This window comes from Muntiacus reevesi, chromosome 1 (genome assembly GCF_963930625.1).
Source record: "Muntiacus reevesi chromosome 1, mMunRee1.1, whole genome shotgun sequence".
NCBI lineage: Eukaryota > Metazoa > Chordata > Mammalia > Artiodactyla > Cervidae > Muntiacus > Muntiacus reevesi.
The window spans coordinates 62,960,643-62,984,175 of NC_089249.1; the positions used below are offsets into that span (position 1 = coordinate 62,960,643).

At 56.9% G+C, this 23,533-nt stretch overlaps 1 protein-coding gene across 2 annotated transcripts; it reads right to left on the bottom strand.

The window, feature by feature from the left end:
* On the bottom strand, positions 1 to 23,449 carry TUBGCP6 (tubulin gamma complex component 6). Of its 2 annotated transcripts, XM_065945750.1 has the most exons (25): positions 22,500 to 23,449; positions 21,085 to 21,248; positions 17,753 to 17,963; positions 9,734 to 9,907; positions 8,685 to 8,806; positions 7,902 to 7,980; positions 7,712 to 7,821; positions 7,452 to 7,543; positions 7,220 to 7,359; positions 6,133 to 6,282; positions 5,504 to 5,585; positions 5,337 to 5,425; positions 5,134 to 5,249; positions 3,893 to 4,031; positions 3,533 to 3,634; positions 2,198 to 3,374; positions 2,009 to 2,055; positions 1,714 to 1,849; positions 1,462 to 1,630; positions 1,233 to 1,374; positions 958 to 1,152; positions 750 to 882; positions 466 to 679; positions 199 to 398; positions 1 to 126 (listed from the first exon to the last, which is right to left on the bottom strand). In XM_065945750.1, the coding sequence occupies exons 1-25, from the start codon at positions 23,238 to 23,240 to the stop codon at positions 35 to 37; spliced, it is 5,016 nt and encodes a 1,671-aa protein (XP_065801822.1). In that variant the 5' UTR covers positions 23,241 to 23,449; the 3' UTR covers positions 1 to 34. The 2 variants fall into 2 exon arrangements, 1 of the variants encoding a protein (XP_065801822.1); XR_010664447.1 differs by lacking the exons at positions 1 to 126; positions 199 to 398 and having other exon boundaries at positions 543 to 679; positions 965 to 1,152.
* Positions 23,450 to 23,533: the final 84 nt, after the last annotated feature.

A 23,533-nucleotide genomic window follows, 5' to 3' on the forward strand; every position in this document is an offset into this window, starting at 1 on the left:
TGCAGGCACACGTTTATTGCGGCCGAGCGGGGGCTCAGGCGTCCTGGTAGTAGTTGTTGAAGTTGATGCGCAGCAGGAAGTCCTCTAGGTGGGGCTGGTAGCCGCGGTTCACCAGCTTGCTCACCACTGAGGGGGGGGCGCAGGTTCAGTGCCGGCTCAGCACCGCCCCCAGCCCTCCCCCGCCCCTGGGGTGCTCACCTTTGAAGAGGAAATGGGAGTAGTACTTGAAGGCGCTGTAGGACTGCTGCATGAGGGCGAAGTTTGGGTGCTCGGGGCCCCGCGGGCCGCCAGCCGGGCCCCAGGGCTGGGAGATGAGCTGGCTGCGAAACTTGAGGACCAGGCTGAAGACACTGTGGATGACGTTCATGACCGGCGCCGCCTTCTCGGTCAGCAGGCCCCTGGGGGGAGGTGAAGACTGCGGTGGGTGCGCCCGAGCCGGGGCCGCGCCGCGGGCCCGCACCTCACCTGAAGACTGCCTTGTGCAGGTACTCGGCGTGGGCGCGCTGGATCTCCTCCAGGTCACCCACCGAGGCCAGCTTGGCCTGGAACTCGCACCAGCTGACGTGCAAGATCTGGTTGGCGATGTAGCCCTGGGTGACCTTGACGAAGTGCTGCATCTCGTGCTTGAAGAGCTGCAGCTGGCGGAACTGCACCGAGCCGGCCGCCTGGCTCGCCCGCGCTGGGGGAGGGGGGGTGCAGAGTGAGTACAGCTGCGGGCAGCGTGGGTGCCTCGGGCCCACCAGGCTCACCTGTGCGCTTGAGGTGGAAGCAGATGTCCTTGAGCGTCCACATCATGAGCTTCAGTTGCAGCAGGAAGGAGAAGATGCCGCCGTACCTGCTCAGGCAGCCCTCGGTGACCACGATGTTGAGGGGCCAGTCGACCTGCCAGGGAGGCTGGCTCAGCACAGCTGGGTCCCGGGACTACCCCCACCGCCCGCGCCAGGGGGCGCTGCTGACCTTGTACCTGAGCTCCAGGCAGCTCAGCACGTCTGGGGCGTTGGGGGCGAACGTCTCAGGCAGGAACTTGAGGGCGAAGGAGAGGTTGGCAGCGTGCGGGCTGTCGCCGTGCAGGCTGTACTGCAGGGCCTTGCTCAGCACCGAGTTGAGCACCAGGGGGCTGAGAAGCTCCCCGGGCGTCTGCCCCGCCCCGAGCTGCAGGGACAGGACAGAGAGTCCCAAAGTGTCCAGAGCCTGCCCGCCGTCCCTCTGGCGCCTGGCCCACCTGGGCTCACCTTCTCGAAGAGCAGGTCGCTGAGGGACTGAGCGAACTCCCCGTCCTCCATCAGCAGAAAGTGCCGCAGCGCCTCGAAGTGCGCCCCGAGGTTCAGCTCCACGAAGAAGTAGTCGACCACAGCCTTGTTCACCAGGGAGACGCTGGCGAGAGGGGCCTGGCGTTACTACTGTCAGGGGGCGGGGCGGGGCGGGGCGGGGCGGGGCGGGGCGGGGCAGGCGGGCGCTCACTGGGCAGCCAGCGGGGCAGTAACGGAGTGCTTCATGAGCACAGGCAGCGGCAGCAGCTCGCAGAGCTGCACAGCGCTCTCATCTGCATCTGATGGGAGCCCGGTGTCCTCGGGGAGGGCGAAGGCTCGGGGAAGCCCGTGGTGCAGGAGGCGGGCGACGGGAGGCTCTGCTGCGGGGTGACAGACTGCAGTCACACGATAGGAACACGGGGCCAGGCTGCCTCTGCCTGCCTGCTGTGGCCGACCCACTCACACATAGCCTCATAGCTGTCCGGGTACTGCTCCAGGCGGTACTGCCCCGCCAGGCCCGCCAGGTAGGCCTGCTCCCGGTCCCAGCGCTGGGCCGCCGCCTCGCCAGGGTCAGGGCTGCTCTGGACATCTGCATCCTCCTAAGACGACCCAGCCTCAAGGAACCTGCCTCCTTCCCTCATGGGAGAGGAACAAGCAAGCAGGCAGGCAGAGCAACCCCCCCCACCCGTCACCCAGTCCCAGGACGGAGCCCTCCCTGCCCATGAAAGGCCCAGCACCGCCCCCCCCCGACCCCTGACCTGTGAGCCGAGAGAGAGGTCCCTGGAGTCCTCACTCATCCCCACGTCTAAGCAGAAGAAATGGGCAGGAGAGGGGGTCAGGACCAAATGCCTGCAACAGGGCAGCGCCACCCCCCACCCCCCTGCCGGCCGCCCTGTCCTGGGCTCACAGACACCCCCAGGGGCAGGACAGCTCTGGGCCCCACTGACCTGGCTCTTTCAGGGTGCCATCTCCCAGAGCAGCGGGTGCAGCCTCAGCAGACAGTGAGGCCTGGGGGCCACCCTTCTCCCTGTAACCAGGGTCTGGACCGGCCACCTGTGTGCTGGAGCTGCCTGAAGCTGTCTCCACAGGCAGCTCCGGTGTGTGTTCCTGGGCTCCCGAGCTGAGGCCCAACTGGGGTCCGGAGTCTGGGGGACCCAATGGGGGTCTGGGAAAATTGGGCTCTGCTTCCCCTGAGAGGACCCCCAGCATCACACTGGACTGAGAAACGTGTCCATGGACACTCCACCGTGGCCGGGAGGGGGCCACATCCCACACATTCTCCCCCACCCGGATGTTGGCGTCAGACACGTGTCCATGGACATTCCACCGTGGCCGGGAAGGGGCCACATCCCACACATTCTCCCCCACCCGGATGCTGGCATCAGATACATGTCCGTGGACATTCCACCGTGGCCGGGAGGGGACCACGTCCCACACATTCTCCCCCACCCGGATGCTGGCATCAGACACGTGTCCGTGGATGTTCCACCGTGGCCGGGAGGGGGTCACTCCAGAAACACAGCCCCCTCTGGGAACGCCAGGCTCCGCCCCGAGGACCTGCACCAGGGCCGGACAGCGCTCCTCCTGGGGGGAGGGGTGCTGTGGGGGGTCCGGGCCACAGGTGTCCAGTGGCTCGTGAGTGTCCTCCCGCAGCTGCTGCCCTCTGCTGCCCAGGCTGCCTCTTGCAGTCTGGAGCGCCCCTGCAGAACCTGGGGCAGCCACAGCGGGCCTCAGGATGGTTCTGAAGTCATACTCCTGTGGCACGAAAGGTGCTGAGTCCACTGCTGTGGACGGAGCCATGGGAGGCAGGGCGGAGCCAATGGTCTGCAGTGCGTCTTCCAGGACAGGGGCCGAGCCGCTGAGCCCAGGCTCAGCCCCCTGGGCCACGGGCAGGAAGTCTCTGAGGCTGAGGCCCGCGGAGAACGGCCCCGGCTCCTCTGCCTGCACCCACAGCAGGCCTGCCCCTGGCCCCACACCATAGGCCCCGGCACCTGGAGACTCGAGGGGCTGCGGCATGAGGGTGCTCTGCCCATGAGGGCCGGCCAGTGCCACCTCCCGCGGCTCCTCACACCCGGGGTCACAGCTGCTGCCTCTATCTGGGGGCACAGGGCCCAGAAAGGAGACCTGAAACAAAAGCGTGCATGGGTTCCCCTGGTGTCTGCTTCTGTCCTCCAGGTTCAGTTCTACACCCAATACTCAAGCCCATGAAAGGGGACAGTGGAGACACATGCCAGTCCTGCGGCAGCCAACTCAGAGCCCACTCTCCATGGCCTGGGTCCTACCTGGTCCCCTGCCCAAGAGTGGGCACTTGTCTGGGAGCAGGCACCAGGGAGGACGGCCGGCTGCTCTAGGGGCCTCCCCTCGGCCGCGGCCTCTAGCATCCCCTGAAACAGAACCAGCAGGACGTGAGCGGGAGCACCTACACAGCGGGGCTCACGCAGCTGCCCAGAGCCTGGTTGGCTTTCCACACCGCCCGTGTCACTTGAGGGCAGCCCAGCCTCTGCCAGTCACGCCCCTCTGAGCACCCAGTGAGAGTGTCACCCTAACCCCGCAGTGGGCACACAGTGGGTCTGTGTGTGACTTCAGGGCTCCTGAGTCCCCGAGAGCCCAGGGAAGAGCTCCTGGGTGACAAGTGGCAACACCTGAACGCGCTTCTCATCTTCCAGGAGAAAACGAAGCCGCGCGCTGGCCAGCCTGTGCCTCCGGACCTTCCACAGTGCCTTCTGCTCCCGACGAGCCGCCTCTGCAGACAACTTGCTGTAATGATCCACCAGTGCCTGCCTGCAGCCACCCAGACAGGACGGGTCGCCAGTCACCCCACTGTCCAGCCAGTGCCCCATGCGGGGGGCCCCCAACGGGAAGCCCACCCCCGAGCACCTTCCCCAGGTGGGCAGCTGGCCCCTGGGAGCCCCCACAACACCTGCAGGGTGTCACTGGGCATGTCTTTCTGCCTCCCCGCCAAATGGGAGCCCCTGGCGGGCAGGCACAGTGAAGTCACCCAGAGCAAACCCCAGAACAAGCCTCCCCACAGCCTGAAGCACAGGGGTCGATGTGGGCCAAGGGGCCACACCCTCTCGGAGGCGCGACCTCGGCCCTCACTGCTGGCGGTTCTTCTGCTGCCGTGCCAGCTCCAGAGCACCGAGAGGTGATGCGAAGGGCATGGGGTAGCGGGAACATCTCACTTAATTCAAAGCTGGCCATGTTACACCCAACGATGGGGACCCTCTCACCAGTACAAAGCTGGTTTCAAACCCAGACTAGCCATTTTTAATTCAGCTGCCAAAGGCCAGGGACACACCCTCCACACCTAGTTTCCTCCACATGTAAACAAGAGAATAACATCTACTCACACACGCATGTGTACACACCCAAGTCAGGATGAATGCACACAGACACATGTGCACTCAGCACTGACTGGCTCTGTCACAGCTCCACGAACAGTCCCCGGGGTCAGGACCACTGACCGGGGGACGAGGAAAGGGAGCGGCTCCTTCTGAGGCAGCTGTGCTGTCAGCTCGCAGGAAATGCAGGGAGGGAGGGAGGGAGGTCACAGCACAAGACACACTCCCGGACGCCGTGCTGGGTAAAGCCCTGTCTCAGTCAGGCTACTTACTAACAGGTTTAAAGACAAATTTAAGGAACAGAGGCAGTTTAACTTAAAGGAAACAAAGAGATCAAGCACAGCATGTGGACCGAGCCTGGATCCCAGTCCACACAGAGCAACTGCAAGAAGACAAGTTCAGACCGCTACTCCTCCTGCCTGAACAGACTCCTGAAAGATGCCAAAATACTGACAAAAGGTAACCGACCATCACAAAGGTCAAACCAGCCACGACATCCAGGAAGGCTGACCCGGCGCAGCACGGCACCCCCAGCCGCCCACCTGGCCTTCCTCTCCAGCTGCTCCTCCAGGGCCCTCAGCCTCCTCTCCCGGTCCCGGAGCTCGCGGGCATAGCTGAAGTCCTCATCCAGCTCCTCCTGCCTGGCCGCCCGGCGTCGCTGCAGAACACCCCGCGCGGCCCCGCTGGTGAAGCTGACCCCTCGAGCCCACGCTCCCCCATCCCACCCCCCGCCAGCCCCCCCCACCTCCTGGTCCTTCACAAACTGCTCCTTCAGCCTCTGGAACTGCTCTCGCTTGCGGGCATCCGAGGCCATCCGCTCCGCCATCTGCCGATCTGCGACAAGACAGGGGCCGTGGTGAGAAGCCCCAGCAGGTGGCCACCGACCCAGAGAGGCAGGCGAGCCACACGCACCGCTGAGCGCCTGCAGGACCCTGGACGCCGCCTCCCGGGCCTGGACAATTAATTCCTGCTTTGCAATTTCCATCCGTAATTCCTGAAAAAGACCACCAGCAACTGATACGTCTGACCTTTCACCCCACCATCCCTAGGACAGCCAGGGAGAGGGGTCTGCGCTGACCAGGTCTGGGGGTGCCACGCCCGTCCTGCACGGCGGTGAGGCTGGTCCCCAGGCAGGCGACACCCTCTCTCAGAGCGATCCGGGGCCAAGACCCCAGCCTTCCCGCCCACCCTGGAGGAGGCTGGGCTGGGCCTCCCACAGGGGCCAGCCCCCTGCACGCCCAGGGCTCGCCCCTCCACACAACTGGTTCTCTGGGGTCTGCCCCGCCCACAGCTTCCTGCTGCCCACAGGTGCCAGGACTTTGCATCAACCCCTCCCCAGGGCACAGGACACTCAAAGCTCGGGCCTCAGTGCACCTGACCCTTCTGAGCAGGACAGGGGCTCAAGGAAGCCACTGAGGCCAGGAGCCTCAGGCCCTGCTGCCCTGGAGCCACGGCCTGGCCAGGATGGGGCTGCCCGGCGCCCGGCCCGCCCCCAGGAGGGGAGGAGAGGGCCCGGGAAGGCCGGGCTGCGGCACCCTCACCTTCTCCTCCTTGCTGACGGAGCTGTGCCGCGCCACCCTCTCCATGCGGCCCACGTAGATGGCGCAGTCCTTCTCAACGTCCTTCAGCTCCTCGAGGGAGAAGATCACGGAGATGCGCGGGACTGGGACATCGGAGCAGCAGAGGTAGTGCTGCGGGGCGGGGGGCGGGGGGGCACGTGAGCCCAGGGACTCGCAGACACAGCCCACCTTGCCTCCCGCGTGTGACCCACGTGGACAGCCTGCTCGGGAGTACTGTGCTCCTCACTTACACCCTCCACAGCTCCACAACAGCAGGTGTGGGTCTCTGCCCAGGGCCAGGCCGCCCTGCAGCAGAGGCCAGGACTGGCTCCCACAAGTGAGGCTCCAAGAAAAGGAGGGAAGGTCCAGACATACCCAAGGCCTCCCTGAAGTCAGCCCAGCCCACTCCCGAGTCAAGCCCACATGTAGCCCCACCCACCATGGAAGCCCCGCCCCCCAGAGCCAACACCTGGGCGGCTGCTGGGGCTCATGGATACTGGAGACCCCCCTAGCCAACCCTGAGCCCATCCTGGCCACTCCAGCGTGCTCCTCTCAGCCCTGTACTCGGCCGGCCGCTGCCCCCGGCTCTGGCCTGAACCTGGCTGTTGCACTGCCAGGAGCCCCCAGTCCACACCCGCCAGCCTGTCCAGACACCAGACAGCACCTCCTGCAGGGGCCGCCCATCCCACCCACTGCCACTGGCCATCTTCCAGGGGCCTTGGCTGCATGGACACCAGCTCAGGGCTCTGCTCCAGAGCACAGCCGAATCCTGGGACTCCTCACAGGACTCCTGGGTCCATCCTCCTACGGACACAGCCCTTCCCGTCCCTCTAGGACGGTTTCCAAGGTGGGGGTGGGGGGGGGCCCACTGCCCTTTTGGCCTCTGAAAGGCCTTCAGTTTTCCTCCCATCTTTGAAGGAACACGAGAAACTCAACAGAGCCACTCATGAAACTCTCAAGGGGACTGAGGTTGAGGTCACCCCACCCTGGCTAGAACACTATGGACCCGGGCTGAGGGCAGATGGGCTGGCAGCGTGGGGCTGGCGGAGGCCAACCGCTCGCCCCTCACCCGGGGGCAGCAGAGCTTCAGCAGGTTGATGGTCTTCCCGCAGACGTACACGTCGTGGGCGATGTGGCTCAGGAAGACAGGGACGCAGTCCTCCGCCTCTTTGGAAATAAGCACGTAGCCGTGGGTCCAGTAGAACCTGTCTGCGTGTGGGACAGCTCGCTCAGGCCTGCGACCAGCGCGGCCCTGACCCAGCCGATGGCGGCATCCCCGCCCGGCAGCAGCCCCCACCTACCTCTGAAGCCCAAGTACTCGGGGTTCACCTGGATCATGAACTCGCCGTAAACATCTCTGAAGACCCCACTGTACACCCAGTCGTGGATGAACCTGCGCATGCGTGGAAAGGGGGAGGTGAGCTAGAAGTGACTTCCACAGGGTAGAGAGCTCCGCCCTGGGAGTGGCGGAGCGGCAGTCCAAGCCCACCTATCCTGCCCCTCCACGGCTGCGCTCTGCGTGGCCCCGCCCCGCCCCCGGAGCCGCCCCGCCCCGCCCCACCGCGTGTAGGGCTCGCAGCTGGTCTTGAGCAGAGACAGCAACACCGGGTAGTGCTCGTTGCTGCAGTTATCCAGGGCCTCCTGGTAGAGGTAGGAGAGCAGCTTCACGCCCTGCAGACAGCAAGGGGGGCTCAGCTACACCACACGCAGCAAGGAGAGCCCTGCTCTCCCTGGAGCCCACCAGCCCTCACCGTGGGGAAGGCAGCCCTGGGCTCTCCTCCACCAGAGCCGGGGGGCGCGGCGCCGACACCGCAGAGCTCAGCCAGGTACCTGCACACAGATGCAGGGAGGCCAGGTGAGCAGAGAACCCAGGCCCTCCCCTGCCGTCCACATGGTCCAGCTTTAAAACTGCCTGCACCTCAAGCAGCTCAGCTTTGAGCTTCCTGTCAGACCCCTCCCAGGGACCCCATGCATCCCCACCTCCTTCCCAGGTCTGGCCAAGACTCTGAGTCCACAACCCTTCCCCACTCCTGCCGCTCTCCCTCAAGACGCCCTCCTGCACCCACCACCTCCCCCAGGTCACCACCTCCACCATCCTGAATGGCTACCAAGTCCCCTTGGGCCCCCCATCTCGCCATCCCATTCCAGGCTGTGCTCCCATCGCGCCCTCCAGACACCTCCAGGCTCAGCCTTCCCACCCCCCAGCGCCCCTTCTCCAGCCCCGGGGCCTCCACACTCCTCTCCTCTGCCTGCAGGAACTCCTCTCCACTGAACCCACCCCCTAACTCCTAGTCCTCCACTCTCCCTTTTCCAGATGGCACCTGCAAGCAGGCAGTCTGCCCATGTTCACTGGCAGGCACCAGGTCTGTCTGTAGGGACCCTGTGTGCCTGTCAGGCAGAAGCCCTGATCCTGGGTTGGGCCTCACAAACTCAGCTGGGTCAAGGGTCATTCAGACGCCCACCAGGAGGCCGCCCACCACCCGGCATGACCCATGCCTGCCTCACCAGCCACCAGATCGCACGCCGAGGCTCACCTGAGCTGCCGGCCCAGCTTCTTGAAGAGAAAGCCAATGGTGAGGAGGCTCAGGGTGGGCGGGGTGGAGAGCACGCAAGCACGGTAGTACTGCAGGTACCGCCTCAGGCCGCTGGTGAAGGCCTGTGGGGCAGGGGGCTGGAAGCTCAGAACGAGAACAACCTGGGTGCGGGAAAGTTGGGCCTCCACCCCCAAGCTTCAGACTCCATTTTCCAAGGAATGGGCATCTGGGTCACATGCGGACACCCAGCCCAGCCAGAAGCCCAAGCCCACTGCAAGCCCCCCTGGGCCAGCTGCACCAGGAATCTGGACCTTGCAGATCCTGGGCAGCTGGGCTGTGCGCACAGACCCCAACTCCCAGAGGGTCTCTGGCTGCTCAGGCCACTGGGGTCCTGGGGACACTGGTGTCCGGGGCAGTGCCCGGGAGCATGGCCCCAGTGCAGCTCACATACTTCCAGGAGCTTGCTGGAGCGCTCCAGAGCAAACGTCAGGCACCCAGGAGACCGCTGTCCTGCCCTCCATCCCTGACAGTCAGCACGGCAGTCCTGTCTGGGTTTCCCTCCGCCCTCCCAGCCCCGCTCAGGCCCATCCTAGAATCTGAACCTCGTCACATCACCCCAGCAGCCCTGCTGCGATGCCCGAGTGCAGAGGGCCCAGCCCAGTGCCTGCGCTCTCCCTCAGGCCACACGCCCCCCACAGCTGCCCACTGTCCTGGGGGCCTGCCCAGCGGGCACCGACGACAAGGCTTTCAGGTAGACCTGGTTCAGTCCCGCGCCAGGAGGACCAGGCAGCACGTGCTCCCTCCACACCACAGGCCGGCCCCGGCCCCGGCCCCGGCACAGCTGCCTCCCACAGTCTCACGGCCCCAACACATCCACCCAGTTTTCCATGCAGTGATAGGCCAGGCAAGACGTGGTCCCTGGCCACCATTCCCAAAGGGCCATTGACAGACTCTGACGTCACTGAGGGGAGCACGGTCTGGCTCAGAGGCCCCGGGGCAGGCCTGCGTACAGCGGCGGGGTCCCGCAGCAGCGTGAAGCGGGGCCGCACCTGGAACACGAGGCCCTTGCTGCAGGAGGAGTCCAGCACGGGCTGCAGGGAGAAGTGGCTGAGGCGCGCGTAGTGGGTCCCGCACTCCGCCACCTCGGAGAGGAGGCTGCTGATGCTCTCGGGGGATGCTCCTGAGACATGGACACCCCGCTTCACCGTGAAGGCCTGAGCTGGCTGGACAGGACAAAAGGGAGGTCACTGGGATGGGGCTGCCTCCCATTCCACCCAGGCACCCAAACTCGGCACTGTCCTGAGCACCCCGAGGCCAGGCGCCCCAAACCCAGACACACAGGGAGGGCACAGGAGACAGAAAGCCTTCTGCCAGCAGGCTGCCACTGACATGACATGACATGTTAATGTCACGTGAATTTCAAGATTTAAAGAAAACAAAACAAAAACCCAAAAAAGAGAAGTCCAACACCAGATGGCTTCACTGGTAAATTCTACCAATTAAAGAACATCAGTTGTTATTAAACTCTTCCAAAACTTAAAGTGGAACACTTCCTAATTCTAAGAGGTCAATATTGTCCTGATGCCAAAGCAAGATACAGACATTACAAGGAAAGACTATAGTCCAACATCCCTTATGAACACAGATACAAAAATCTTTGAGACGATATTAACAAACTGAATCTAGCATCATGTTAAAGAGTTATACACTATGACCAAGTGGGTTTTATCTCAGGAATGCAAGGGTAGTTCAACATACAAAAATCAATGTAAGACACCACATTAATAGAATGAAGGAAAAAAATTATACATATGATCATCTCAGCTGATGCAAAAAAAGCATTCGACAGAAATCAATTCAATCCTAAAGGAAATCTTTTCAACAAACGGTGCTGGGTAAACAGAATATCTACATGCAAAAGATTAAAGCCGCACCAAATGCAAAATGAACTCAAAACAGATCAAATATCTAAACTGTAAAGCTAACACTATGGGACTTCACGGTGGCGCAGTGGATAAGAATCCACCTGCCGGTACAGGGTGCAGGGTCCAACCCCTGGTCCAGGAAGATCCCACACATGGAGGAGCAACTGAGCCACGCAGCACCACAGCTGAGCCTGTGTTCTGGAGCCTGAGACCCACGACCGCCGAGGCCACGACTTCCGAGAGCCACAACTGCCGAGGCCACCACCACTGAGGCCATGACCACTGAGGCCACAACTGCTGAAGCCCACGCGCCTGGAGCCCATGCTCTGCAACAAGAGAGGCCACCGCAGTGAGGAGTCGGAGCACCACAGTGAAGAGTAGGCCCTGCTCGCTGCAACCAGAGAAAGCCTGAGCAGAGCAATGAAGACCCAGTGCAGCCAAAAATAAATAAATAAATGAAATTATTTTAAAAAGAATAAATTCAACACCATGAAACTCTTGGATGAAAACATGGAAACATAGAGGCCTTGGATTTGGAGATTTCTTAAATATGACACCAAAAGTATAGGCAACAAAAGGAAGAAAATAAATTGGACTTCATCAAAATTAAACTTTGTACTTCAAAGCATACTATCAAGAGTGTGAAAAGACAACTAACAGAATGAGAAAAAAATATTGGCAAATCATGTATCTGGTAAGGGATTAATATTCAGAATGCATAAAGAACTCCTACAGCTCAAGAGCCCAACCCAAAGACGGGCACAGGGCAGGTGGCAGCACAGTAGGAGGCAGTGGTCTGCAGGCTGAGGAGACACTCACTCTGTGAGCACATCACCCTTGTACCGCCAGCATCCAGAACAGTGGGAAAACACATTTCTGTTCTCTGACCAAAAAAAAAAAGGCAAAGGACTAGAATAGACTTTCTTCCAAAAAAGATATACAAATGAAAAAGTGCTCAGGAGCAGTACTCATGATGGAAATGCAAATCTAAATTGTATGAGACATGCATACACTGCCAGGTATAAAGCAGATCTAGTGGGTGGCGTTAGTGGTGAAGAATTCACCTGCCACTGCAGGAGACGCCAGAGACGTGGGCTCAGTCCCTGGGTGGGGAAGATCCCCTGGCGGAGGAGATGGCAACCCCCTCCACTATTCTTGCCTGGGAAATCCCATGGACAGTGGAGCCTGGCAGGTTACAGTCCATGGGTCTCAGAGAGTCAGACATGACTGAGCACGCAGGACAGAACAGTGGGAAGCTGCTGTATTACACATGGAGCCCCGCCTGATGCTCTCTGACCTGGGTGGGGGGACTGGTGGTGAGGGGTGGCGGGGAGAGTTAATAGGGAAGGGACACACACAGACACACACACACACACAGACACACACAGACACACACCCCAAAGGGAAGTTACACACACACACACACACACACACACACCCCAAAGGGAAGTTACACACACACACACACACGGGACACACACACACACACACACACGGAGACTTAATAGGGAAGGGATACACACACACACACACACACACACACACACGGAGACTTAATAGGGAAGGGACACACACACACACACACAGACACACACAGACACACACAGACACACACACACACAGACACACCCCAAAGGGAAATTACACACACACACACACACACACACACCCCCAAAGGGAAGTTACACACACACACACACACGGAGACTTAATAGGGAAGGGATACACACACACACACACACACACACACATACACACACACACACGGAGACTTAATAGGGAAGGGATACACACACACACACACACACACACACACACATACACACACACACACGGAGACTTAATAGGGAAGGGATACACACACACACACACACACACACGGGGGTGGCAGGGAGACTTAATAGGGAAGGGATACACACACACACACACACACACACACACACACACACCCCAAAGGGAAGTTACACACACACACACACACACGGGACACACACACACACACACACACGGAGACAATAGGGAAGGGATACACACACACACACACACACACACACACACACACACAGAGACTTAATAGGGATACACACGCACACACACGGGGGTGGCAGGAAGACTTAATAGGGAAGGGATACACACACACACACAGAGTCATGATTGATTCTCATTGTTGCGTGGCAGAAACCAACACAACACCGAAAAGCAACCATCCTCCAATTAAAAAATTAAGCATTTCAATTTTTGGGGAAAAAACTATAATGAGACACCACTTCACACCCACTGGGACAGCTATTATTTACCAAAAAAGGAGTGGGGGGATAACAGATATTGGTGAGGATGTAGAAAACTGGAACCCTAGAATAATACACACTGCTGGAGGGAGTGTAAGGGTACAGCCATGGTGAAAAATAGTTGTTGGCTTCTCAGGAAGTTAACAGAATTACTGGGATTTCCTTGGTGGTCCAGTGGCTAAAGACTCCATACCACAATGCAGGGGCCCAGGTTCGACCCCTGGTCAGGAACTAGATCCCACGTGCTGCAACTAAAAGGGCCTGCATGCCACAACTAAAGATCCCGTGTGCCACCACAGACCCGGTGCAGCCAAATAAACAAACCAAAGAGAAGCAGCACAGGACCCGGAAAGTCCACCCCCAGGAACACACCCTGAAGAGCTGAAGGCACCCCTGTTCACAACACACTACTCAAAACAGACAGAAGGCGAGATCCACCAGAGCGTCCATCAGCTGGCTAACAAAATGTGGTCTTTATACACATAGCAAGGGAGAGAGGGAAAGACACACCCAACTGAATGCAAAGTTCCAGAGAATAGTGAGCAGAAGTAAGAACGGTTTCTTAAATGAACAGTGCAAATAAGTAGAGGAAAACAATAGATTGGGAAAGACTAGAGATCTCCTCAAGAAAACTGGAGATGTCAAGTGAACATTTCACGCAAGGATGGGCACAATTAAGGACAGAAGTGTAAAGACCTAACAGAAGCAGACGAGATTAAAAAGAGGTGGCAAGAATACACTGAAAAACTGCACAAAAAAGGTCTTAATGACCCAGGTAACCACAGTGGTGTGGTCACTCACCTAGAGTCTGACATCTTGAAGCCTGAAGTCAAATGGGCCTTAGAAAGCATCACTACTAACAAAGCTATTGCAGGTGACAAAATTCTAGCTGAGCTATTTCAAATCTTAAAAGATGATGCTGTCAAAGTGCTGCACTCAATATGTCAACAAATTTGGAAAACTCAGCAGTGACCACAGCACTGGAAAATGTCAGTTTTCATTCCAATTCCAAAGAAAGGCAATGCCAAAGAATGTTCAAACTGCCATATAATTGTGCTAACTTTGCGTGCTGGTAAGGTTGTGCTCAAAATCCTTCAAGTGAGGCTTCAGACATATGTGAACTGAGAACTTCCAGAGGTACAAGCTGGGTTTAGAAAAGGGAGAGGAACGAGAGAGCAAATCGCCAACATACACTGGATCATAGAAAAGCAAGAAAGTTCCAGAAAAACATCTACTTCTGCTTCATTGACTACACTAAAGCCTTTGACTGTGTGGATCATAAAAAACTGTGGAAAATTCCTAAAGAGATGGGAGTATCAGACCACCTTACCTGTCTCCTAAGAAACCTGTATGCAGGTCAAGAAGCAACAGTTAGAACCTAACATGGAAAAACAGACTGGTTCAAAACTAGGAAAGAGGCTGACTGCAGCGATCCTCTCGACCCCATCTGTTCTGTCTTTATTTCTTAGCCTAAAGGAACGCATCGTGTTGCTCACTGAAATCTTCCGGCTGGCCCGGCAAGTGGCGCCCAACGTGGGGCAGGCTTGGAAAAAGCTCCCTTGCTCTAGTAATAAGACTGAGGATCTTTTTCAAAAATTCGTCAGGGGCCTGATGAACCATATCAAGATTTTGTGGTTCATCTTCTTGAAGCAGTAGGTAAGATTATGACTGATGAGCAGGCTGGAATGGTGCTTACTAAACAGTTAGCCTATGAAAATGCAAATTCTGCCTGTCAGGCTGCGCTTAGACCGTACAGAAAAAAGGGGGGCCTATCAGACTACATTCGTGTATGTGCTGATATTGGACCTTCCTATATGCAGGGTATTACCCTGGCTGCAGCTTTACAAGGTAAAAGCATAAAAGAAGTATTATATCTCCAGCAAATGAAAAATAAATGAGGATTACCTAGTAGAGGAAATGCTGGCTGTTTTGTTTGTGACCAGCCCAGACATCGTGCCGCCTTTTGCCCTCAACGAGCCTATTTGGGGAATATTAAAACTCCTAATTTATGCCCTAGATGTAAAAAAGGAAGACATTGGGCAAAAGACTGTAAATCCAAAATTGATGTCCAGGGCAACCCACTTCCCTCACAGTCAGGAAACTGGGTGAGGGGCCAGCCCCTGGCCCCGAAACAATGTTATGGGGCAATCCAGGGAAATCAGATGGTAGAAGGTGAGTCACAGACTTGTTCAGAGCCACCTCAGGGAGCGCAGGCTTGGACCACTGCTCCTCCTCCTACACAGTATTAACTCCCGAAATGGGAATGCAAGCTCTGCCCACTGGGGTATACGGCCTTTTACCTGATGGAACCGTGGGCCTTTTGCTCAGACGTAGTAGCTCTGCCATAAAAGGGCTGCTCATAGCTCCTGGAGTAATTGATGCTGACTATACAGGAGAAATCAAAATTATGGCCCATTCCCCGCAATGCATTACCACCATAGCTAGCGGACAGCGTATAGCTCAATTGATATTGGTCCCTGCAGTGCAGACAGGAAAAGCATTGGCTTCCAGGAGAAGGGAAGGTGCCTTCGGATCCTCTGACGCCTACTGGGTCCAGGCAATAACTAATAATCGTCCTGAGTTCACGTTAAGAATAAATGGAAAGTTGTTCACAGGCATTTTGGACACAGGGGCTGATGTTTCTGTTGTTGCCGAGAGACACTGGCCCCGAGGACGGCCTAAGCAGATGGCGATACCAGCATTGCGAGGAACTGGTCAGACTAGTGACCCTGAGCAGGTACAGAGCTGTTACACTGGGCTGACCTTGAGGCTCACGAAGGGGACATTAGACCTTAAACATTAAACCTCCCTGTAAATTTGTGGGGACGAGACGTTATGACTCATATGGGAGTATACCTGTACAGCCCCAGTGAACAGGTTAGCAATCAACTCTTGGATCAGGGACTTCTTCCTACTTCTGGGCTTGGGAAATATAACCAGGGAAATGTTATACCCATCCAGCCTAGGAGATTGCCTGATAAAAGTGGACTTGGGTATTTTTAGAAGGGAACTCTGATCCTCCTGTAATTCACACAGATCCTATTACTTGGAAGTCTGAGGAGCCTGTGTGGGTTGATCAGTGGCCAACAACTGGTGCAGGAACAGTTGGAATTGGAACATATTGAACAGTCTAATTCACCTTGGAATTCGCCCATTTTTGTTATTAAGAAAAAATCTGGGAAATGGAGGCTTTTGCAGGATCTGCGAAAGGTTAATGAAACTATGGAAGTCATGGGAACTTTACAACCAGGATTGCCTTCTCCCATGGCTATTCCTAGGAACGCCCACATAATAATCTTAGATTTAAAGGACTGCTTCTATACTATTCCCCTAGCACCTCAAGATTGCCCTCGATTTGCTTTTAGTGTTCCTTCTGTTAATTTTTCCCAACCAATGCGTAGGTATCATTGGAAGGTTTTGCCACAGGGTATGGCTAATAGCCCGACCTTGTGCCAGAAATTTGTTGCAGCAGCATTGCAGGAAACTCGGGCGAAATACTCCGATGCTTATATTCTGTATTACATGGATGATATACTGCTAGTGCACATAGATAAAGAGTATTTGTTAGCAGCTTATGCCTTCATGGAACCTGCCTTAAAAGCAGTAGGGCTAATAATAGCCAAAGAAAAGGTACAAACCTTTCCTCCTTATTCCTATCTTGGCTTTCGTTTAGAAAGGGAAACATTTGGAGTTCAGCCCATTGCAAGGAAAAAAAAAAGAAAACAAAAAAAAAAACTAGGAAAGAAGTACGTCAAGGCTGTATATTGTCACCCTGATTATTTAACTTGTATGCAGAGTACACCATGCAAAATGCCAGGCTGGATGAAGTACAAACTGGAATCATGACTGCCAGGAGAAATATCAACAACCTCATATATGCAGATGATACCATTCTAATGGCAGAAAGTGAAGAGGAACTGAAGAGCCTCTTGATGAGTGTGAAAGAAAAGAGTGAAAGCTTGGCTTAAAACTGAACATTCAAAAAAATAAGATTATGGCATTACTTCATGGCAAATAGGTGCAGAAAAAGTAGAAGCAGTGACAGATTTTATTTTTCTTGGGCACCAAAATGCAGATGCAGATGGTGACTGCAGTCATTAAATTAAAAGATGCTTGCTCCTTGGAAGGAAAGCTATGACACACCTAGACAATGTATTAAAAAGCAGGGACATCACTTTGCCGACAAAGGTCCATAGAGTCAAAGCTGTGGTTTTTCCAGCAGTCATTGATGGATATAGAAGCTGAACAATAAAAAAGGCTAAGGGCCAAAGAACTGATGCCTTCAAACTGTGGTGCTGGAGAAGACTCGAGAGTCCCTTGGGCAGCAAGGAGAATAAACCAGTCCATCCTAAAGGAAATCGACCCTGAATATTCATTGGAAGGACTGATAACTGAAGCTGAAGCTCCAATACTTTGGCCTCCTGATGCCAAGAGCCAACTCACTGGGCAAGACTGAGAGGAAAAGCAGAAAAGCGCGGCAGAGGACAAGCTGGTGAGATGGCATCACTGACTCAGCGGACGTGAATCTGAGTAAACACCGGGGGACGGTGAAGAGCAGGGAAGCCTGGAATGCTGCAGTCCATGGGGTCGCAAAGAGTCGGACATGACTTAATGACTGAACAACAACATATGTGTAGAATACTTTCTAGGCTTAAAAAGGAAGGAAATTCTGACACAGACTACAACATGAACGACCCTTGAGGTCATTATGCTGAATGAAATAAGTCAGACACAAAAGTACAAACACTTCGTGATTCCATTCATATGAGGAAAATCACTTTTTAAAACTGAAACAAGAAGACCATCCCCAGGGAGGCTGCCAAGACAGTTTCCTGGCCACACCTCACCTCCTTACCTGGCAGAGGGAGAACGTGGTGGACACGACTCCGATCAGGACGTTGAGTGCGTCCTTCACCAGCTCACACTCCTTCACCAGGATGGGCTGTGGGGCCTGCAGGAGGCTCCCGCCCAGCACCTGTAGCTCCCCTTGGCGAAGCCGGCAGAATCTGTCAAAGGCGTCCCTTCCCGCCTCGGTGAGGTAGGGCTCCTCTCGGTGGCCGGGGGGGCTGTGGGGACAGAGCGGGCAGCGAGCTGAGGTAAGCAGGAGGCAGGACAAAGAGCAACTCAATAGCTTGAGATATCTAAGGCCAGGTGAGACTCCCCATTGCCCCCCAGTCTGCGTCCAGCAGGCCCATCAGACAGCACTGCACAGAAAGTGTCCCCATGCAGCCCGCGCCCACAGGGCACACAGCAGCCCACTGGCTGAGGACTCGCTCGCTTGCGATGACCTCTACGTGGGAGACAACACGCAGGCCCTGAGCAGCGCAGTCACAACCGCACAAGTGTCCATCAGTAGACGGCTGGATAAAGATGTGGTCTGTCCACGCAGAGGAACATTAATCCAGCCTTCAGGAGGAAGGAATTCTGACAGTGTGTCAGATGCTACAACACAGAGGAACCCTGAGGGTGTAACGCTGAGTGATTAACCCAGTCGTGCACAAGGACAAGTGCTGCATGACCCCCTCCTCTGGGGTCTCCAGAGTCACAGTCACAGAAAGGAGATGGTGGAGGCCAGGGGCAGGAGGAGAGTGGTGGAGAGTATGATGGGTATGATGAAGACACTGTCTCGGTTTGGGAGGATGAAAAAGTTCTGGAGAGGATGGTGGTGATGGTCACCTAACATGAACGTGCTTAACACCACTGATACAAACTTCAAAAGGGTTAAGATGTTAAACTTCATGTCATAGGATTTTATCACTCTCTGCCCAAGAAAGCACAAAGATCATACAGAACCAAAAGTTCCCTGAAATTCTAGGAGAAAACAGGCACCTGCCTGCCCTAGGGTCTCTCCCTATGGGGCTTCTGCAGGATGTTCAAGAACAGGGTCTACCAGCCTGGTCACACTGTTCAAAAGAGGCCAAAGAGACAGCACCATTTTTTAAGTATTCCTTTGGAAACCATCAACTCCTACTGAAAGCGTGAGAGCTGTTTTTTAAAGTCCACTGGAAGTAGGTTCTTAATAAAAGCAGCCCAGGAAAAATCTTAGAACTTGCTAAAACCAAAAATGCTTCTTGATGAACAGTGCACCATAACGCGCTCTTTCGCTCATTCAGCAAAAGCAGGGGCCAGAGCAGTCAGGCGGATGAGCCCAGCCTCACAGGGCCGGCGCCGCTACGAGACACACGCTGAGAGGAGGTGAGATGTGCCGCCCAGGAGAGGGGCCCTAAAGGGACTGCGGGAACGGAGATGCTGACAAGGCCAGGGGAGCAAGGCCATGCCCAAAGCAGTGTCCCTGGGGGGCGGGAGTGGCCTGCGTGAAAGCCTGGAGACAGGAGGAGAAAGGGGCCAGGTGCTCTGGGCTCAGCAAGGGAGGGCTGACCTAGTGGGCAGGGCTGAGGGGTGGCGGGCAGAGCAGCGTACTTCGATCTCCATCCCTGGAAGGTGATGCTGGCCAAGCGGAGGATGGCCGGGCAGGCAAAAGTGGGTGGGCCAGTCCTGAGTGTCCAGACCAGCAGGTGGGCCCAGCCAGGCCACGACAGCAGGCTGCGCTCCTCGGGGCAGGGAGAGCTGGAGGGGAGGAGGAGCCTCTGGAGCTCCAGGGACCCCCCAAGGCTCCAGTGCTGCGGGAGCCACCCCACCGAGCACTCAGGCATCGGCCGCTGACCACTCTCCCGGGGTCAACCCCCTTGGTGACTGAGAGTTGAGAGAGGAAAGCCCGTGAAGGAAACACTGCATTCACACTTGTCCCCACCGAGAACTTGGCCCTTAACATCACAAAACCACTTCCCCAGAAAGGGTGACAGATGCAGAGGTGCCAGCAGCAGGGAGACCCAAGCTGGCTGGCAGGGTGAAGCATAGGGGCAGGGGTCCTCTGGGGATCTCATGCAAGGGCAGAGTTCACAATCAAGGGCTGTGGCTGCCAAGGAACCCTTGACTTCCCATTCGTCAGAGTTCCTGGCAAGAAACTAGCAAGTGGCTGGGATCCAACTGCAACAGATTCCCAAGAGCCTCCAAATGAACCTGAGCAACGGGCTTTAGAGGGGCAGGAGCATCTGGCTACGACAGAAGAGGCAGTGGAAGAGCCGCAGGGTGGCCAGTGTCTCCTGCAGGGGCCAGGCTGACATGCTGGCCACCATGCTCCTTGAAGGGACACCAAGCAGCGGTCCTCACTCTGGAGCTGTGGGGCCAGCTCTGCTGCAGGGGACACTGAGGAGATTAAGTGCATTCACAAAAGGGGACAAGAACGTTGACCGGCTGAGCAATCGTGTCTCCTACTGAAGAGCGATCTGAAAAACTGAGCCTGGAAAATCAGGAACTGGCAAATGAAATCCACTAATGAATATTCACAAAAGGAAGTAGTAGCTGCTTGATGGCCATGTTCAGACTTGTGAGGGGTTTGCAGCCAGCAGGTGATTAGATCTGCTGTGTACATACAAGACAGGTGAAGACCGAACAGGAAGTCATAGGGCAAGGACGCTCCTGGAGGACAAGAGAGCCACCAGAGCCGACGGTGTTTGGGGAAGCAGGGAGGGGCCCCGCCTGGGGGAATCCACGCTGGGAAAGATGCACATGCCAGGAAACCCCTCCAGTAGGAGCAGGGCCCACATAACACCCCGAGCACATGCTCGTCCCAGGGAGACCCCACAGGAGCCAAGGCTGCGTCAGAAGGCACTCGGCTCCCTGCAGACTCCACCTCTCTCCCTCACTGATCCCCAAGCTGGCATCCCCCAGAACTGTCAGCAGAGAAGAGGTGCCCAAACATGTGGGAGACAGGTCCTCTACCCCCACTCTGGGAAGCTGCGAGACACCAGCACGCCACGGGCTGAAAGATCTGGCATCAGAGCACCCATCAGGGAACACTGCAATGATGGGCTTCCCTCAGGGAAGCACCACCCTCAGGCCTCCCAGGTGTGAGAAGCACTCCCTCAGCAGCACCCCGTGCCCAGCACCAACCACAGAGCCTGCCACCTCGACCGGGAGCTGTCACGGCCCGGACGTGAGCAGTAGCCATTACTGGCTCAGTGGGAACTTCCATAGGTTTCTCCTGGTGGTTCTCTCAACCCTCAGGGCAGACAACTTGCACACAGCTTGACTAAAAGTTCCAAGTCTCTAATCTAGGCTGAGTAAAGGCCACACTGGAGGGCAGGGTAGGAGCAGGGTTTGCATTTAGGGCAAAGGCTCACAAACCATCCAACTTGCTCCCAGCATCTCCGCTTGCTGGCCTCGTAGGTGAGCACAGCGTCCCACAGGTCAATGTCTGGCGTCATGCCCGGCTCAGACTGGGAGTCAGGAGTCAGATTGGATGCTGACTGGAACCCTTCATCTTCCGACTGATCCACGCTCGGAGGGACCTGGGCCGTGAGAAAAGGACTTCACCTGCGGCATGGTGTCTGGATTCCACCCCAGTGTGAGGAGAGTTCCAGGAACCCTTCCACACGCTCCCATTCACTCTATGGGAAAGACCCGGAAGAACATTTCTTCTCTTTTTCTCAAGCACACAAGTTACTACACCATGTTTTTGCCCCCAGTGAGTCATTTAAGAAATTAAATTTATTCATTATCAATTTCCAATTTCACACAACACAAGCTTATTGAGGCTTATGAGCCTCAAAATAACTTACAGTGACATTTTCCGTAACATGTCTCTAATCTGGAAATTCCATTTTGGGGAACCCAGCACAAAATAAAAAAAATCACATAGAAAAATTCACTTCTCCCAAAGTGTTTGCTATAGCATTATGGTTGGAAACAATGTAAATGTCTCCCACTAAACGAACAACTGAATAATAACACCACATCCTTTCAGCAAAGCTACAAAATGCAAAGGCAAAGGATGATTAATAAGGTCTGAAAAATCCCACTTCATCCAGAAAAAAGCATATAACACTGCACAAATAGCCAGGAGACATGATTTTTGGCACCTATGGCTACTGAGTACTTGAGTACACAGGGAGGAATCAGACTTACTTCATCTTGCATGCCATGCTGTAGAACCGGCCTGACAGTGCAGGAGACGTAAGCTATGAGGGTTCGATCCCTGGGTTGGGAGGATTCCCTGGAGAAGGTAATGGCTACCCACTCCAGTATTCTTGCCTGGAGAATTCCATGGACAAGAGGAGCCTGGTCAGCTACAGTCCAAAGGGATTGGAAAGAATCGGACAGGACTGAAGTGACTTAGCTGGAATGCCGTGCCCAGCCGCCTCTGACTCTTTGCAACCCCAAGGGCTGTAGCCCTCCTCTGTGGACAGAATTCTCCACACAAGAATACTGGAGTGGGATACTTCTCCCACGGGGGGATCTTCTGACACAGGGATTGAAACCGAGTCTCCTGCACTGCAGGTGGATTCTCTACCCTCTGAGCCACGAGGGAATTTAAACATCAACTGGAAGGCAACAGAAATGACTGAATGGCAGAGAAGACAGTGGCATGGGACTCGCGCCTGCGGGGAGGGGGCCGCTGGGAGTCCACACCAGTATCCCCACCCCACAGCTCAACCGCCAGTGCTGGACTACGGCTGTTCTCCCTTTGCCCCACTGGAAGGAGGGTCAAACGAGGCGCTTCCCAAGCCCGAGGAGCCGAAAACAGGAAGCAAACACTCTACCTTGATGGCCAGTCCGGAGAGGTCTGCGCTGTCCGGCACCGGGGGCAGGTCCAGGCGGACGTCCAAGTCGGCCGTGCGGCTGTGCACCAGGGCTCCGAAGAGCGAGACGCGGGTGTCCCTTTCAAACCTCCCCCCGCAGGGGTCGCCGTACGAGAAGAGCCCGACTGCGGGCAGTCCGGTGCCCGGTGCCGCCTCCATCACCTGCCGCGTCTTGCGGACCAGGTCTTGACACAGAGACTCCTCTCCGGAGATGAGCGACCGCACGTCTGCCTCCAACTCACTCAAGTCGGCGCAGTCGTAGCCGCCGTAGGGAAGGGCTCTCCCGACCGGCCGGCTGTGCAGGAAGACGCCCCGCCGGCGCCGCCGCACTCGCGGGGGCCCGCTGCCCGCCAGCCGCACCAGCAGCTCCAGGACCGCGCCCAGCTCCTCCAGCGGCTGGCGCGGCGCGGCCTCCAGCCCCTCCACCAGCTCCTCCAGGCGGTCTGCCTCGGCGCCCAGGCCCCCCACTCGAAGGTCGAAGGACAGCATGAGGATCCTGTTCTTCACCGGCAGCCTCGGGAGGCCGGGCTGCAGCCCGCGGCCCTCCTCCTGAAAGAGGCCCGTGAACAGGGCGTCGTAGGCCACCCTCTTGAGGCCCCGCTTGACCTTCCTGCGGCTCCCGCGGCGCGGGCCCGAGGGAGCCTTGACGGCCGGCAGGAGGACCTCACACAGGTCGTCCACCAGCTGCGGGACGCTGGCCATGCCTCCACCTCACGCCGGGGCCGCGCGCGCAGCCGGACTCGCCTTCTCAGGACCCCGGAAAAGCGATGAACCACAGAGGTGCAGCCGAGGACGGAGCGTGGGCCCCTCAGCCTGAGGAAGGCGCGCGCGGCCTGACCCGGCTTCTCATGGTCCCCTCAGCCCGAGGAGGCGCGCGCGGCGCCGCCATCCGCGTCACCGCCGCGCGACCAGCCCGACGGCAAGCGCGAGCGCGCCGGAACTGCGTCACCCGGGGGCGGGCGGCCCGCGCGCAAGGGGCAGAGCCTGGAGGCTGC

What these genes read in the sequence shown, in the direction of transcription:
- TUBGCP6 (XM_065945750.1), bottom strand. Translation starts at nt 23,240, where the DNA reads ATGGCCAGCGTCCCGCAGCTGGTGGACGACCTGTGTGAGGTCCTCCTG. An exon ending in CCACGTTCTCCCTCTGCCAG is followed by an intron (nt 9,908 to 17,752) that starts GTAAGGAGGTGA and finishes TGTCCTGTCCAG; the next exon opens with CCAGCTCAGGCCTTCACGGT. An exon ending in TGAAGCTCTGCTGCCCCCGG is followed by an intron (nt 6,283 to 7,219) that starts GTGAGGGGCGAG and finishes CCCGCCCCGCAG; the next exon opens with CACTACCTCTGCTGCTCCGA.